General features: G+C 39.3%; 1 protein-coding gene across 1 annotated transcript; it reads left to right on the top strand.

Moving 5' to 3' along the window:
* The first annotated feature begins 773 nt into the window (after positions 1 to 773).
* Positions 774 to 18,107, top strand: LOC106700412 (adhesion G protein-coupled receptor G3-like). The gene is made up of 12 exons (XM_023332656.1): positions 774 to 909; positions 1,139 to 1,196; positions 1,492 to 1,576; positions 3,371 to 3,499; positions 4,344 to 4,475; positions 4,553 to 4,595; positions 4,683 to 4,771; positions 5,184 to 5,302; positions 16,516 to 16,796; positions 16,944 to 17,040; positions 17,133 to 17,452; positions 17,540 to 18,107. Exons 1-12 carry the CDS (start codon positions 855 to 857, stop codon positions 17,653 to 17,655), a joined length of 1,524 nt encoding a protein of 507 aa, XP_023188424.1. The 5' UTR covers positions 774 to 854; the 3' UTR covers positions 17,656 to 18,107.
* The last annotated feature ends 399 nt before the right edge of the window (positions 18,108 to 18,506 follow it).

Raw genomic sequence — 18,506 nt, 5'->3', positions numbered from 1 at the left:
TTGGAATGAAAATACTGTACATGGAGCCCTTTTGAGAGGTTCATTAAAAACCATGTATTATATCCGTTCATGATAACGCAGCACAGTGTGTTGCTCTGTTATACAAAACCCTTGGTTACTGCTAAAATTGAGTGTGGATATCTTTAGAAAACTGTTTTTTACTGGTGACAGAGAAACATAACTTACCACAAGCACAGGAAAAGGCCGAGGCGATGGCAGCTGCAGATAAATTCATCTTCAGTTGTAGTGGTAGAACAGCCTTCACTGCTCCACTCTAATGAAAGCAGAAAAACAAAACCTGACTTGATGCTTTCATTTAAGAGTAGTAAAGTTGTCTGCATCCATATCACACCTGTTTCATCCTCCTTCCAAAACACACATGTTCCACTGTTCTCCTGAAACATAGGAAAGGAATCATTATTATTGTGGTAAAAGATTAACTGGATCGGCTCATTCAGACTTCTGACTGGCTGGTTTCCAGCTTTCACAAACAGGACCTGGTCTCCTAAAACTCTGACAATCACAGGGCCGTGCAGAGACCAGGAAGGGTCTTAAAGTTAAAAAGGGGCACATTGATCTTAAAACACTGAACAATTCTGTCCATCTCTGTCGTTGTGTCCTTGGACAAGACACTTCACCCCCTTCCCTGCTGCTGGTGGTGGTGCTTCTGTCAGTGGTGGTCTTTAATTTAGAAATGTGTTACTTTTAACTATATTACTTATCCACTTAATCACTTCCTCCTCTCTGCCACCTCTCTCTCAGCATGCGATCAAACCAGAAGTAAAGCAACCCTCAACCACCAGAGCAACACGGCGCCTCAGTCTGTGATCAGTATCTGTTTGAGAAAGTCCAACATGAAGTGGATTATTCTTTATCTCCTAACACTTTGCTTCCCTACAACCAGAGCTGGTGAGTATTCTGGGGTTTTGTAGTTTGAACATCACTTTAGTTGTTAATATATTCATCCAGGCTTAGTGCTGCTCATTGTTGTTATCTTCCATCTGAATGTGTGATATTCAAATGGTTAGTCAGGTTTATATATAAACCTGACTAACCAGGTACCTCTGGTTATTTCTGTTGTCATTTTTGTTTGCTATGAACAGTTCTGACTTTTTCATATTCTGTGTCCATTTTACAGGCTGTAACTCTCAAGTTATCATTGAGTGTATAAGACAGGTTAATGTAATGGGGATTGAGTAAGTAATCGTTCCGATGTCATGCTTATGGTTGAAGTTAAACTTCTGTTCTTACTCTTTAATGGCATCTTCCTTTTTCCATTAATAAATTCTAATTGTTGCAAGTTTTTTGTTTTCCTTTAAACTTGGTTTGCATTCAAATCAGCTTTTGGAAACAGCTATGTTGGCCAAAGAGGAGTACACAGTTCCTCCATTATGTTTTTGCTCTTGTGTTTGCTTACTGTGAAATTTGTGCTGAACCTGTTCTTGTGCTGCACCTTTATTTAAATGATTGATGTGAAACATTTCCTGATAGGTGCTATGAAAATGACAATTCAACCTGCAGACCAAGGAGTCAATTACATGACACTGTTAAGGTCAATGTGAGCGCATCAGTCCAGGTGAGGTGATCAGAGGTTAAAACTTTATCTGTAACGCAAAAACACATGAGAAATTGTTGTTTTTCATGAAGTGAGACATTTCAAGCATTTGTTTCTGTGAATGTTTGAAAATTATGACTTACAGATAAACCCAAAATTAATTTTTCAGATAATCAAAAATGAAAAATAGCTCTTAACACAGAGGTGGTGTCCAAACTCTCTCTATATATATACAGTATATATACTGTATGTATGTATATATATATATGTATATACAGTACAGACCAAAAGTTTGGACACACCTTCTCATTGAATTCAATTAGAAAGTGTGTCCAAACTTTAGCTCTGTACTGTATATATACAGTACATATATACTGGAGAGGGCCTGGAAGGTGAAGACCACAGTGGTGCCTGTGGTCATCGGGGCCCTCGGGGCAGTCACCCCCAAACTGGACCAATGGCTACAACAGATCCCAGGAACAACATCAGACATCTCAGTCCAGAAATGTGCAGTCCTTGGCACAGCCAAGATACTGCGCAGAACCCTCAAGCTCCCAGGCCTCTGGTAGAGGACCTGAGCTCAGAGGATAAGAACCACCCGCGGTGGGTGAGAAGGGAATTTATATATATATATATATATATATATATATATATATATATATGTATTACAAAACTGTAATATATTGTGCAACATATGCATCTAGGTCCATGCCATGGTGTGGCATGGAAGTGATCAACTTCTGGTTCTGCTGAGGTGTTAAGGAAGCCCATGTTGCTTTCAACTTGTCTTCACTGTTGGGGTCCAGAGTCTCATCGTCCTCTTGACAGAACCCCATAGACTCCATGGGGCTCTGGTAAGGCCAGTATTCTGGTCACCATAATGGTTCTTTGGTACATTTGGTAGTGTGAAGAGGTGATCAATCCTGCTGAAAAATGAAATCAGCATCTCCTTAAACCTTGTCAGCACAGAGAAGCAAGGAATGCTCTAAAGCTTCCTGCCAGATGAGTCTGGACTCGGTGAAAAGCGGTGAACATGTTTTGTATGGGCCCATCCTAACCTGACCTCTTCAAGGAAACATAACACATCACCTTCAACTACTGACTCCAACATCAGTCTATGTGTTGTGAGCCTGTAAAACTCAGGAATAGTGTTTTCTTCCATCCTCTGAAGGTTATGATGTTGAGCACCTTTTTTATTTCCCCAACAACCTCCAATTAACATCAGTCTGAATCTTCTTCAGCTGTGACCTTTTCTCCTTTCAGCGAGTGTCAGAAACCGTCTACTGAAGCTGTCCTGTAAACATAATGACATTTCTCTAAAATTCTGATTTTCTGAGAAACTGAATGGTGGATTTCAATGAGGTGTAAGCTATAATCATTAGAATGAAAAAAATATATTCAGCTGAAACCAGATATCAAATATAAAGACACATACAGCAGTTTTTTACTCTCATTGTGTGAAATTAAATCAGACCAAACTTCTCTGGTTTTAGATCACCAAGATTATTTCTATTTAGTAATTGCCTCAACACTGAGAGGGAAAATATGTCTGAGGTTTATTTATTCAAATTCAGAAGCTGACGTCCTTTGCACTGCATGACTTGAGTCGAACATTTTGGGTTTTCTTCTACAATCTTTTCACTATAGCTTGCTGGAGTTCTGGTGTTTATGTTTATAAACTGTGTTCAAAGTTTGATGAAATGTTCATAAATGTTTTTAGGACGTAGTAAACCAGTAGACCGTATTTACAGGGCATGTTCTGAAACAAAACTGATTTTCTCTGAATAAAATCCTAATTAATGTCCCGGTATTAAGGTGGAAATACGCCCCACGTCCAATCACGAGGTCCGAATCCCATTGTCAGCTCTTTGGGAACAGAAAAGAACACGGTCGATGGAAACCGCCCAGGTGGTTGCCTCGGTGATCAACATCACAGTATTTCAGGTGTGATTCTCTGATCAGGCAAGCGTAACATCCTTTACACATTTAGCTGGACTTCTAGCTGAAGTTGGTTGCCATTGTGAACACACCAGGTGGTTCTTTCCTTCAGGCTCATTTGCATTCATTTCCATTGTGATTTTTATTTTTATTTTTTGTTTTATAGTACAAAATGGAGGCTTTAGAGCAGGGGTGTCGAACTCATTTTCGTTTTGGGCCAAATCAAGATCATGACTGCTCTTGAAGGGCCGCTTGTGCTAGAAGGTATTGATAAAACCCATCCACAAACTGTTAAAATATCAATGAATTCTTAATAGAAAATATTATTGAATGTCTTTCATTCCCTCCAGGATTTTGAGATTCTTTTTGTGATTTTCTGCACAAAAAAAAATCAAAGTCTTTGTGGTACTAATTTGGAAATATTTGCGATGTTTACGCTTATTTATGATGGTAAATGCGACTTTTTATTACTCACTGCCTAGATTGTGGACTATATTCTGACATCAATTAAGGCTGAGCTGGGTGTTTCGTACAATTAAGAAAGTTTTTGACAATTTTTGAGAAAAAACTGCAATAAACTTCCAATTGTTGGCGCAATTTGTTAATTTTTTGTGTATTTCCATAATAAGAAACTGGAGGGACTGATTGGAGCAGGAGCAAACAGATAGAAACTGATAGACACTTAATGTTTAGTCTAGAATCTAGAGGGCCACATAAAAAGTTATGGCGGGCTGGATTTGGCCCACAGGCCTTGAGTTTGACACCTGTGCTGTAGAGTCTATCCTTCTAGAGGAATACTAGTTTTAAAAGAGAGGATAATTCTGTCTCCTCATCGCATCAAACTCCTCAGAACAACTCCGGTACGCAGCCGACTATAGAGGGAACTGTTTTAGGAGGACAGGTCCTGTGTGTGAAGGTTGGAAACCAGCGAATCAGCAATCTTGCTGAGCCGGTCCAGTTAATCTTCTACCACAATAAAACGGTAATTGAATAAATACAATGATAAACACTTAAAAAACAAGAATTTTCCTTCATTTTGATTCCCTTCCTATGTTTCAGGAGAACAGTGGAACATGTGTGTTTTGGAAGGAGGATGAAACAGGTGTGATATGGATGAAAACACTTTGACTATTCTTAAATGAAAGCATCAAGTCAGGATTTACATGTTTTGTTTTTCTGCTTTCATTAGAGTGGAGCAGTGAAGGCTGTTCTACCACTAAAACCGAAGATGAATTTATCTGCAGCTGCAACCATCTGAGGTTTTTCGCTGTGCTTGTGGTAAATCGTGTTTTTCTGTCACCAAGAATCAACAGTTTTACATTTCCATATAGTGACATCTAAAAGTATTGGCATATTGTCACTTTCACCTAAAACTTAATTATTGTTGGAAGATTTTCCGAAACAGGCCAAAACACAAAATAGTGCATAATTGTTGCGTGGCAGGAATATCATAGATGGTTTTCAAATTGTTAACAAACACATATTTGGAAAAATCCCTTTGCATTTACATTCTGCCCCAAATCTATGAGAAACATTTGCTGTAGTTTCTACATTAGTTACACACACTGATCAGATTTGGCTGTGAATAGCTTAGCATCTCAGAGGTGAAAGACATAAACAGCAAACAAAATGTCTCCTGATGATTGATATAAAATGCATTTCAGTTAAACCTTATTTTTTCCCTGTATAGAATCCAGATTTGAAGGTGGATGAAGATCATGTTAAGGCTCTCAGCTTCATCACCTACGTTGGATCGGCGCTCTCTGCCTTCTTTGCTTTCATCAGCCTGTTCATCTATGTTGGTCTGCAGTAAGTTTTCACTTTAACTTGAACCTTTTTTTTATTAATGTTGTTTCCACATATCATCTCCGATGTCCGCTGGACTTCGGGATGCGCCGTGTCAGCTGTTTGGGATTCCCCGACGTAATTTCCCCTCAGAAAGCACCGAGTAGAATCCACTCTTTCTGATTGGCTACCTGTCACATTCAACAGGCTGAGTTAAAGCTCCCAGTCGGTGAAAACCCCTGATTTAGATCGGAGCGGCTACGACGATCTACCGCAGGGTGCTCAAACTTTTCTAGACCAAGATCTACTTTTTCTCTCACCAGCCGGCTGAGATCTACCTCTCATGACAGGAAGACATAAAAATTGTAAATTAAACTTTATTGACTTATTTTATATGCGAATATACATCAGTTATAGCAGAAATAATAAAGTGGTAGAAAACCTAATGCAGTATATTTCTTCCTCAGTGAGATTCTCCTACCGTTTTACACACTCTCTCTCTTTTGTCGTTAAGCACGCCCGTTGCCGTGGCAACCGCCTGCGCCCCGCAAGCGGAGCTACGACGTTAAAAACGTAACATTCAGTCCGTTACGATGTCAAGTTTCCAGGCTTGATATTTATTTCTCGATTATTGGTTGATTAGCTAATGTAAACTCCTGCTCTGCTAGTCAGTCGGTCTTTGAGTCGCTTTTTTTTTTTTTTTTGCTAATGGAACTGAAACGCACTGAATTGCGCAACACGTTGTTGAAACAATAATTACTGAGAATATAAATTTTAACAGGTTTTGTTGATTATTATTTGTTGATATAATTCTTTAATGAAGCTACAAACGTTTAGGACCTTAGTGAATATTTTGATAAACGTGTCAGAAGAGGAAGTTCTGGTCTCATCGTTCAGTTTGTCACCAACTGTCGAGATCAACTCAAAACCTTCCAGTGATCGACGTATTGAGCCCCCTGATCTACCGTAACACACCAAACACTACAGGATGATCGGTTACGAAATCGTAAGCGACAATGTTAGAATGGCCGGCGTTCTAACATTGTCTTAAGGGGAAAAATAGGGGCAAAAAAACCTTGTAGTGTGAACTATTGCATCAGGTAGTCAATGTGCCCATTTTCTCTATTTAAATCTAATTATTACTGAAGGGCAACATAGTATACAGACTTCATAATCTGCACTCTTTTGGTTGAATGCAGTATTTATTTCCACTTTGGCTTTATGTTGTTTAGTTTTTTTTTCAAGTAAATTTTTTGTTAATGGAGACTGAGAATCCATTTTATTTTTGTTTTTGGTTGTTTTGTTTATTTTGTTGATCAGTTCCAGTGTTTAGTGTTCTTTTGAAATTAAAGTGTATCTATCTTTGGCAGGAAATCGCATGCATTATTACGTCATTTCCATTACATCAGTGTAAAAAGGTCTTCAAACAATATTATCGTTTATCGCAATAATTTCTGAGACAATTAATCGTTGAGCAAAATTTGTTATTGTGACAGGCCTAGGAATACCAAAGAATGACACGTGCCAGCTATGCTAACACTGATGTTTGAAAGCAGCCTAAAATGAACAGTAAAGCTCCTGTATCTGCGATGATAATAATGCTCCATACTCTAAAGTTCAACATTGAATTTCCGCCACTTCCTGGACACACAATTATCACGTTTAAACAAGATACGTATCACGTCTAAGACAAGTATCACGCTATTGCGTGATAGCATTCAAAATATTTTTTTTTCTGTGTGATAGCAATGCGTTGCCATACAAATCAAACCAAAATTAATACTGTTCCATCTGAGGACAGTCAGGAATAAAACCCACTTCCGTTTTTCAGTTGAATGTGTTTGGCTCATTTGTCTACACTGGGCCACACATATATACTAGCATGAACAGCAGCACACGCCTAATAGGATTAAAGATAAAAAAAAAGTGTGCAACACCCCCAGCCCCAAATGAAGGATTGTTTATTGGAAGTAAACCCTGAGTTTCACTGTAATAGCTGTATGCACAAACACAAACACACACACACACACACAAAAAGGACAGTGTAAGCTACAAAAACACTCTTACAACCAGAATGTTTCAACTAAAAATAATGTTCACCTCTAAAAAGATCAACTCTAATTCAAAACTATGCCCTAGTGTTTATATACAACAAATTCACAATTTCAATCGATTAAAAAATTAGAACCATCCTTATTTACAAAATAAACATACCTTGTGCCTCTTATCAATAGGGCCGCTAATCTTCTGTTCCTTTCTGTCGTTAAGCTGCCATTCTACAACATATATAGAGCAAAATAAAAATAAAATAACATCAAATCAAAAACTGGAAGTCATATGTTTTACAAAATAAAATGAGATAAAGGAAAAAAGCACTATAGATGTCTAAATGAGAGACAGTTTAACCTGAGTGAGTTCATCCAACACTTTTCCTCATCAAAAATGTCTTTTGATGAGGAAAACAGTGTTGAGCAGATTTAATGGGAAACCAGGTGATTGTGTTTTGCATTGTTAAGCCTATTTAAATTACAGCCACATTGGCAGAAACTAGTCTAAATTGTTGGGAAAAGTTTCATTTGTCTTAATATGAATGAATTTATTTGGAAATGTTTTAATGGTTTGAAATATCTGCTTTACTAGAAGGTGTGAATCACTTCAGAGCTTTTCCTGGTTACCATAGCAATAGCAACTAATGTTACACTTCTACCTAACTGATGATGTCATTAGGATCAGATGCTTTGTGTCATAGGTCTATGACATCAGCTCTGAAACCTCTTAAATAGTTTGTCACTTGTGTTCTAGAGCCAGACTTGCAGAACCCAGCGGATTTATTGTGAATTGTTCTCTTTGCACCGTGAGACAGAAACGGAAGATGGACTCCCCTCGTTTACCCAAGATTATTATTCCTATGGTAAGGACAAAGAAGATACAACCAAATGAAGAACTGTACCAAGCTTTACGACTTCGAGAGCAGGAAGAATCTTCAAACACTGTTGTTTCATACTGGAAGATATATACAAAAAATGCAGAACATGAGCGAAAAATGAGACAAAGAGCTGTGTCCACAGCTAATTGCAATGAGGTTATTGGGAAAGACAAACATGACAAACAGTTTAAGAAGCCTTTGTCATGTAAAAAGGAACAGAAACCCATCATACAGGACCTGAAGAAAAAAGAAGTTGCAAAAGACACTTTAGAGGAGAACATGTTTTCTAAAGAAATGGCTATGCGGGAGACAAAGGAAGACTTTCCTTCTTTATCTGTGTTTCAAAACCAGCGTGAGATGAGGCTTCCTGAAAAGGTTCTTTCTCAACAAGATTGTAAGAAGATTGTTTACGACAATCTAGACGAAATAAAGAGGAAAGAAGCTGCCAAATACATTCTTCTGGAGAACAAGCGTTGTGCAGAGAGGGCCAATCAGCAGTTACTCCAGAAGTTGCAAGAGGAAAGAGAAAGGAAGCAGAAAGATGAAATAAAACAGTCTCTGACTGATACCTGGGATGCTCAAATTCTATATAAACAACAGAAGGAGGAGAAACAAGCTAAACTTGAAAGGCAATACAGGGCTGCCATGATTGAGTCAGATAGACTCCATCAAACTGAGGAAATTGAGACGAGGAGACGGAAGAAAGAGCAATGCCGGAAATTTTTGAGACAGAATGAGACTCTGCGTACCAAAGAAAAAAAGAAATCTAGTGATTACAGTTTAGAGGATGTACTGAAGAAATGTGATGTTCTTTTACAGGAAAAGCATTGTGACATGTTTTACGAGGATGAGACTGCCACATTGTCACATAAAATACAGCAGCAACAGAAAACTCCAAAGCAAAACCCTCTGGCTGATGAATTGGCTGCCAGACATAAACGCAAAGAGAAAAAGAAGAGGGAAATGGACAGGGCTGAAAGGCAAGGGGTTCTTCCTGGATATCGAGGTGAGGAAAGTAGACAGAAGAAGGCGGCTCAGCAGAACCTGAAGACACAGAACAACGTTACTGAGCCAGAAAGAGCTGTTCATCATCAATCGGTCGTTCTAGATCGTGACAGTCACTGTGACATTGCTGATAACAACACAAGTCTTGAAATACGTAAAAAAATCGTGTACGACCAACTTTCACTTATAAAGAAAAAAGAAGATATGAAAAGGACTTCTATGGAGGAAAAGTTAATGGAAGACTTTAAACATCGGGAAGCTGCAGAGCAGAAGGTTGAAAAACTGGAGAAGGAGAAAAAAGCTGCAGCTAACATGTGTCTGATTGATTCGTGGGGTTCCCAGATACGACGCAAACAGCAGGAGAAAAAGGAACTTCGTGAGGCTGAGAGGAGAGACATGCTGTCCTTAATTGAGCTGGACAGAGTGTGTGGAGGTGAAAGTAGAAAAATCAGCCATCAGAAATGCAAACAGCCTGTTCAGGGGACTCTGCCAGCAGCAAGACCAGGGAGAAGCAGCTCCAAGTCCTGTGCGGGAAAAACCAGCAATGCTTGCAGATCTTCACCGAGTCGTCAGAAGGTTAGCAGTACCACGCCTGTCAGACTTCCCTCACTGGACTCTAGCTCTGTACACCTCCCTGAGGATTGCCAAGAGACTGAGAATGACATTGTAAAACTCCCATCCATTCCCATACAAAATGAATAATTGTTTCTCAGCTGGCCAAGGAATGCGAGGGGATTCCCCTGGAGCTGAGGAGAGGGAAGTCTGGGCCTCCATACTTAGGCTTCCGCCCCCACGACCCGACAAGCAGAAGACAATGGATGGATGGATGGATGGCTCTTTAAACCAGTCTTTCCTTTTGTCTTCTGCCTGTCTGTGAAAACAGCGGCTATCACATTTCGTTTACATTACATCTTTGTAAGATTGTTAGCTACGTCAGACATATGAGGCCTTATCTTTGAAGGTAGCATACAGGGTATTAGTAAGTTTAAGTTATTGTTAGTCATTTTAACAAAAGGTTTTCTCTGGGTGCTCCAGTTTTCCTACAAAAACGATAGACAGACCAATAGATAGACCGATAGATAGATAGATAGATAGATAGATAGATAGATAGATAGATAGATAGATAGATAGATAGATAGATAGATAGATAGATAGATAGATAGATAGATAGATAGATAGATAGATAGATAGATAGATAGATAGATAGATAGATAGATAGATAGATAGATAGATAGATAGATAGATAGATAATTGTCTTTATTAGTAAAATTAAGTAATCCTACTTCAAATATAAGTTTTCTCTGGGTGCTCCAGTTTCTCTAAAAACACAAGTCACAGACAGACATTGTAATTTGCTCTCTTAGTAAAATCAAATAATCTTGCTTTAATGGGATTGACAGTTTGTATTTTAAGGCTGTCCATTTTTTTGACTTGACGGGATAAAAAAAACTAAATCTTGTCATAATCTGTCTTTACTCATTAACTTTTAAACTAATAATAATGAAATATTCAGTTGCATTTCACTTTCAATGGGTTTCTTTATTCAACAAACTGAACAGAGAATCCAAATCAAGCAGATGAAGACATGTAGATTCTTTTCCACAGTGACAACCAGCTGTGGCCCCAGTAACTGCATATGAACAATGAAATTAAAGGATTAAATTATGAATGATTCCCCTGCTGTGACCTGAACACACACCAACCTAAATTTTGTACCTGCCTATGTGTAATCAAGCGTATAAATGTTTTGATGTTGATCTGAAGCTGAAGTCCTGCTCTGCTGCCGCACTGAAGACTAGAATTACTAGCACCACTTTAGATAAAGTTTTGAAATCAGAGAATAATTTCTCCAACAGAAGCGATCAGAAGACAAAAATATTCTGAACAAGGAGTTTTAGTTATTCTGAAATCCCTCACTTCAGCAGAACCTCCTGCACCAGACAAAGTCATGTCTACAAATCTTCAAAGGTCAGCTCCCGGATAGTGAGATGCATTTAGTTAAGTGTCCAGGTCAGAGAAGATACTCAGATTAGATGCTTTTTTATTATTATTGATTTATTTAGTCACCTACACAATGTGTTCTGTACGTAAAGTTGAAAATATTTACGCATCTGCTGCACCAAGTGGTCAGGTGTGTAAATTCTGATCTGGCAAAATGACAGATGGACTTCATATTTTTTTCTGTCAGCATTACAGAGAACAAAGACTGAGAGTATTCAAATAAGGCAATCCCTGCTTCATATTTACAAAAGAAACTTAGTTTTCCTTCTTAAGTGTAATATTTAAAATGTCTAAATTGAGAGTAATGTGGAACCAAAGTCAAACTCTTTGTGTTGCACAAACTGGGTAATAATAAGGCTGATTCTGAGAATTGTGAACAAGTGGTTTTTCATGGGTCGAAGTGTCACATACCACAACCATTTATGCACAAGTATAAATGTCATGAAGTCCCTCTGTCATCATAGTGTTCTGTTATGAATCCTGTGCCCTGGCTATAAAAGGGTTATGGTGCGAGTGTGCAAACCAACCACCAAACCAAAACAAGCAAGGTGTAGAAACTGGCTGGTACCCAATGCTATCATATCCTGTGACGTATATCCTGTGGTGAAAGAAGCTGCAATGCCACACAACAAGAAAGAAGCCAGTACTAAAAAAAAAATCAATAAAAATAACACAAAAAGCCAGAATCTTGTGTCAGTCAGAGTTTGCAAATACTCTGACTGAACTTCCCCAAAATGTGGCATCACAAAAACATTCTGTGGAAATATTGAAACATTGAAAGCAGCCATCTCAATATGCGGTTCGGTTTTACCCCAGGTAGTGAGCTTCTCCATTAAACTGTCTGTTCCTCACTATGGAGGGTGGGCTGTGAGTGCTGAGCAGGTTTGGTCAACTCTCCACTGATGTTTGCAGTGATACTCAGCAATGGAGAACGTCCAGGTTCTGGTTCTGATAGACTGAAACCCAGATGTTTAGGCCCACGCAGTGAACAGTTGCGAAAGCCTATTGTAATCGCAGGATTTCTTATTATTTTTCCCACAAAGTATGCAGCCTTTTGGAGGCTTTAACATATGCAAAAACTCACCAAACTTCACCCAAAATTGGCCCCAAAGTAAAATTTTTAGTTTCTAGTGTCAAGTCCTACAGGGCCGCAGTCCTGCAACTTTTAGATGTGCCTCTGCTGCACCACACCTGAATAGAATAATTAGATCATTAAGGCTCTGGAGAACTGATCTACACAAAGAGGAGTTAATTAAGACATTTCATTCCAGTGTTTTGTACCTGTGGCACATCTAAAAACTGCAGGACAGTGGCCCTTGAGGACTGGAGTTTGACACCTGTGATCTAGTGGAATCGCAAGTGGGCGTGGCTAAACTGCTCTACAGCGCCCCCTAAAGTGAGATGGGACAAACAGTAGATAGTAGAGATCTGAAATTTGGTATGTATGTAGATCTCCCAAAATTAAGACAAAAGTCTCTTGGATTTACCCCCTAAAATGTACAGGGAGGCAGCCATTTTTGATAAGAGGGCAAATTTTGGCCATTTTTCACTTCTACTCACCTCAGACTTTAACAAACTCCAGGGGATTTCAAGCTATCGACTTATTTTTAGGTCAGGGTGAAATTAAGGGGTGGGACTTTGAAAGTTATCAAAAAATCTGAGTTTTCATATATGTTCAGTGGGCGTGGCCAAGCGGCAAACTTGGTATTCTCGCCAAAGCAAACAAAACGCTATAACTTTCACATGAAAAGGTCAGTTGGCACCAAACGTAGCATGACTGATTCAGGCTGGATGCCTGACAATCCTGTATCATCACAGTATGACATCATCTAAGCTCCACCCCTCAGAACAGGAAGAGACTTTTTTTCTTAAATAGCTCCATCTCTGACCCCCTTGCCCTGATCAAGAAAATGTTGTGTACAAAGACAGATGACTAGTTGGTCTCACGTGCTTTAAAGCTCAAAGAGGTTTCGGTGGGGTGTGGCAGTGGCAGCCCTGCAAAGTCACAGGTGACACTGTTAACGTACGTTTTGCTCTAAATTCCACATACTTAAGACGACCTGCACCACACTCACCTTGATCAATCCTTAGGCATTGTAAAATTCAAGAAAATATACTTAAATTTAAACTGACTAATAATTCTAGACCTTACCTGTCAGTGGGTCATTCTCACACCACCGAAATAATTTACACTCTGTTCTCAAAACCTATTTCTCACAGGAAGATGAGTCAGATTGAACAGTTTCCTTTCACAATTTCTTTGGTAAATAATAATCATCTTATTTGGAACTGAGCACCAAATGTCAACATCACATCAGTTTAACAAGTCAAAGTAACATTCACACAAACCTGATGTTTTGAGATTGCTTTAGCCCTGGCATTTGTTGAATTAGCTGATAGCTTAAGCCAGGCATGTCCAAAGTCCGGCCCGGGGGCCAATCACGGCCCGCGGTCAGATTTCATACGGCCCGCAGCTTCGGTCTTATAATGTATTATTTATGGCCCGCCTGCACCGTGAAACAGAATAAATAAATCATAAAACTTGAAACTGTAATTCCTCCTTTCACCAAATGGTGGCAGCACCACTTTAATACTATCAGTCTCTGCCTCCGTGCAGCGAACCGCTCTCCACTCATTTCTGTACGGTGGCCGACAGGTGCAAATGCGCAGCAAAAGAGAAAACATGCAAACAAAAAAGAAGACACCCCCGAATGAAATGCAGCAAACAAAAAGTGTTGAAAACGGAAGTGCTCCAGACCACTAGGGGGAGTCAAAGAAAATAGTATTCATTTCTATGGGACCAGATGCAAGATTCAGAGAAAGAAATTTGAAAGAAAGTAAAGGTATCTCTCTGAATCTTGCATCTGGAAAGTGTGATTATTGTGAGAAGTCTGAAACAATAGAGCATGTTATTTTAGAGTGTTGTAAGTATGAAGAAGAGAGAAGATGCATGCTGAGAGAGTGTGTAGGTATTAAAGAAAGGTTTAATTTAATAGAATTTTTGAGGAGAGATTTCGGGAGTAGACATATTCAAATAATTATTCGGTATCTTAAAAAAACAAAGCTATTTCATAGGATATGAGTAGAGCAAGTTGGGTGTGAGTGTGTAAAGAATATCAAAGAGGGGTATATAAAGTTATAAGCAAGTTGGATAATATAAGCAGGTGTGTATGTGTGGGGGTATGTTTAATCAGGAGTTAATGGAGGGAAAAGGTAGAAAGTGAAAGTTTATAGACCATCTCGAACCACACTCCATACTGGTAAGTGGCGGTAATGCTACTGTAAGTTTGTTGCCAACCGCCAATAAATACCAAGAAGAAGAAGAAGAAGAATCTTGCATCTGGTCCCATAGAAATGAATACTATTTTCTTTGACTCCCCCTAGTGGTCTGGAGCACTTCCGTTTTCAACACTTTTTGTTTGCTGCATTTCATTCGGGGGTGTCTTCTTTTTTGTTTGCATGTTTTCTCTTTTGCTGCGCATTTGCACCTGTCGGCCACCGTATTTCTGCCATGGCCACTGCAAAGAAAACGAGGAAAGTTTACAGTGAGGGCCGCCGCTTTCAAGAGAGATGGGAATTATAATACTTCTTCACTGAAAATCAAGGCAATTGTGCTTGTCTAATTTGTGAGACGGTTGCCTTGTTTAAGGATTTCAATGTAAAGAGACACTACCAGACTAAACATGCTAACACATACAACAAGCTAACAGGAAGTGACCACAAGTGACCGTGCTGAAAAAGTGAAGCAGCGATTCTTCACGCGGGCCTGTGAGTCAAAAGAAAATACCACGAAAGCAAGCTACGATGTTAATGTTAGTAGCTAAACATGGCAAACCTTTTACTGAAGATACATTTATCAAAACTGTGTTATGAAAATGGTGGAGAACATTTTGCCCTGAGAAGAAGCAAGAATTTGAGAAAAATGTTTGCCTGGCAGTAACAGTGTGGCACTGAGAGTTGAGGACATGAAACTGAGTATTTTGAACGGCAACGTCTGTCACTATCAGCAGTGAAAAGCCAAAAGAACATTTATGCACCTGGATTTATGGCACTTATTTTTATTAAACTCTTGAGTAAGATTTGGTTATGAACCTGTAGATATTGTAAATGACGAGCAAAATTCACTTGTTTTAAGATTTAATAATAACAGACAACTTTGCATTACTTATAACTCCTGTTTAAAATGTTCTTGAGGCAAAGATATTTTTAAACTCATGTAAATTTAAGGTATTTCATACAGTTTGTTCAATGTTATCTGACTCTCCAGATATGAAAGAAAGGCAGAATTTGTGTTTTTAGAGTTATTCTCATCTGCCTGAGTGGCTTATATTTGGTTATTTTGTCATTTGAAAAATAAAGATAATTGTGACAATGAAAATTGTTTTATAACAGTGTGTATTTGCATTAAACTTTTGTAGTTAAAAAATGTACGAACAAACTATTGGCCCCCGGGCATCTTCACTTGATCAAATCTGGCCCTCTGCAAAAAGTTTGGACACCCCTGGCTTAAGCTAATTCAACAGTTAGCTTAAGCTTATTCAACTAAGCCTTTAGTTAGTGTAAAACCATGAGGATTTACACTAACTAAAGGCACCATGAGAAAAATAAACTAAAAAAATAATAAACTACTGTGGATAAACTAATAATCTTTGAAAAGAAAATTACTAAAGAACTCTAGAACTATTTCTTTAAATCACCACAGAAGCAGCCACCTACAGCTGGAACAAAACAAAATCTCCTCAAATGACTCTGGTCTCATTTTCTGTTTAGTTTGAGTGGCAACAGAAATATGGCAGGAGTTCAGAGAAACTGAGGGAGTCATGGAGACTCACAAGAAGATTCACAACATCTTTGGGTCCAAAACAGTGGAATACATGGAAAATAAGTAATCAGTTCTGACCCAGTCAATTGCTGCAGGTTACTGTGGTGTTTGGTTCAGAAAACTCTTCAGAGGATGTTCTAAATAAAACTTTAAAGGTTTACTGCCTGAATCGTGTGATTGACCAACTCCAATCATTTGATTTGTTGCATTGCACAGCAAGACTTCAAGGTGAACTGTAGTCGTGTAGGAAATGTCAGAGTCAGCAAAAATTTGCATCTGCATTATAAAACTAACAACACATCTCTGGGTGCACAGATAAAGCCTCCATGTATGGAGGCCTCAGTCACAGCCATCACAGGCTGCATGTCTTACCCCTTTATCACAACCCACTTTTCTGTTTAGTCATTAGCAAATAAAGGCCACTAGAGCCAAAAATATCCTTTAAAATTAAAAAGCAAACAATTTCTGTCTTGTCTCCTTTAGTCGACGACGTTCGGAAAAGGCCCTCAGCATCCACATGCAGCTAACAACGGCGTTGTTGTGCCTCCACCTCGGCTTCCTGAGTGGCAGTTTCTGGTCTTTTCTGCCAGATGAGAACAAGTACAGCTGGGTTTGTGGAGGTCTGGGCCTCTTCCTGCACTGGTCTCTGCTGGCCACCTTCACCTGGGTGGCTGTGGAAGGATTCCACCTTTACCTTCTCCTCATCCGAGTCTTTAACATCTACATCAGAAGATACCTGCTCAAACTCTGCCTGGTGGGATGGGGTGAGTTTGGGACTCTGGTTGGGAGCAAGAAGCTAATTGCTCCAAACAATTAATTGATTTTTGCTGCAGAAACAAATAGTGGCTAGATTAAGCTTTGTTTTTGACCTTGATAGCTGCGGTTTGTCCTTCCTCTTGCTTTCTCCTCAGGTTTTCCTACCCTTGTTGTGGCAATTTGTGGGCCTTTACATGTCTATGGCAGAAACACTCTGAAATGGAGGGATTCCAACAACCAAACATCAGAAATGTAAGACATTTCCATGAGTTCACATGTGCAACCGAGTCAGTCAATGAAACTCCCAAACGACAAAAGTCTCTGTTTTGTTACTTCTTGAACAGATGCTGGATGAACAGTGACATCCCACAGACAAAGTTGGTCACGTACATCACTGTGGCTTTTCTTTGCCTGGTGGTTCTGTATAATTCCTGCATGCTGTTGCTGGTGGTGTTTAAAATGCGGGAGTTACGACGTGGCAGAGGAGACCGCGAGTCCAGCGACTGGAAGAAGATGAGCAAGGAGAAAGAGTCCAGGTTATGGAAGGACGGCGTCACAGTTCTCGGCCTCAGTTGTGTACTGGGGTTACCATGGGGACTAGCCATCCTCACCTATGTTAACTTACCTGGAATCTACTTGTTCACCATCTTTAACTCTCTGCAAGGTCAGTCAGTATATGCGGCGCTAAATGTTGGTATCCACTGACAGGTTGATTCACCTGAATGATTTACTGGTTCTTTTGTCTGTTCAGGTCTATTTATCTTCCTGTGGTCAGTGGCTTTATCATGCAAGTCTCGATCAGAAAACAACTCTTCAGTCCGAGATCCTTCCACCCAGAAAATGATGACAACCAGCTCCAATAACTGAATCACTGATTTTTGCTGTATAAACAAAAAAGTGCCTATATTAGGTGTTGACTGACTAGTGGATTCCTTTTATATGCATTATAATATTGCATACAATGACTCTTTTTGCTAATGTTAGACTTTTCTATAAGATTTGTTTAAAAAGAAACACCGGAAAGTCACAAAAGACCACTGGTCTCACTACTATCAAACAGAACACAAAATGACATAATATAATAATACCCTATTCCCCCCTACATAGAAAATCCTTAGTCGTAAAACTGTTTTGTTTGTGTTAGTTCCTGGGGTCTCCTAATCTTATCAACACCAGCCCCCTTGCTTTTGTTTTGTGTTAATAAAAGGCAAGCTCTACTGCAGAGTTTCAGAACATATGGTGAACTGTTCAGAGGAGCAGTTCGCTGTGTCTTCTCCTTCTGCAGAAGCTTGGCTGAAAGCTCATAAACGTCGTCTGTGGTTCTTTCTTTGTATTTAGGTAAACAAAAAATACCTATCATTTTGGTGCCGTGACCCGGATCTCAGCATACCCGTTCGCTGACAGACTTAGAACGACGCGATGAACCGTGCACGGCCAGAGTCAACAGGACTTGGAAACAAAGTCCCGGGAAGTAACTTCTTCGCTGGGCCAGCCCCTAGGTCTGACTTTGTTTGTCAGCAGCGGATTGAAGAGATTCGACCGGATAAGACGAACCGACAGAAACGTGAGTTGAAACTATCTAAAGTTTCTTTCTTTAGACAGAAAGAAACTTTGGATAGTGGGTGTTTTTTCTCTTTTTTCGCCTTTAAGTAAAGAAAGATAGTGGTGTTTTTACTCTTTTTTCTCACCTAAAGAAAGAAAGTAACTATCCAAGGGAA

Source organism: Xiphophorus maculatus, chromosome 4 (genome assembly GCF_002775205.1).
Source record: "Xiphophorus maculatus strain JP 163 A chromosome 4, X_maculatus-5.0-male, whole genome shotgun sequence".
NCBI classification, from domain to species: Eukaryota; Metazoa; Chordata; class Actinopteri; order Cyprinodontiformes; family Poeciliidae; genus Xiphophorus; species Xiphophorus maculatus.
Note: the sequence above shows the minus strand (reverse complement) of the source record. Positions and strands in the feature narration are given on the sequence as shown.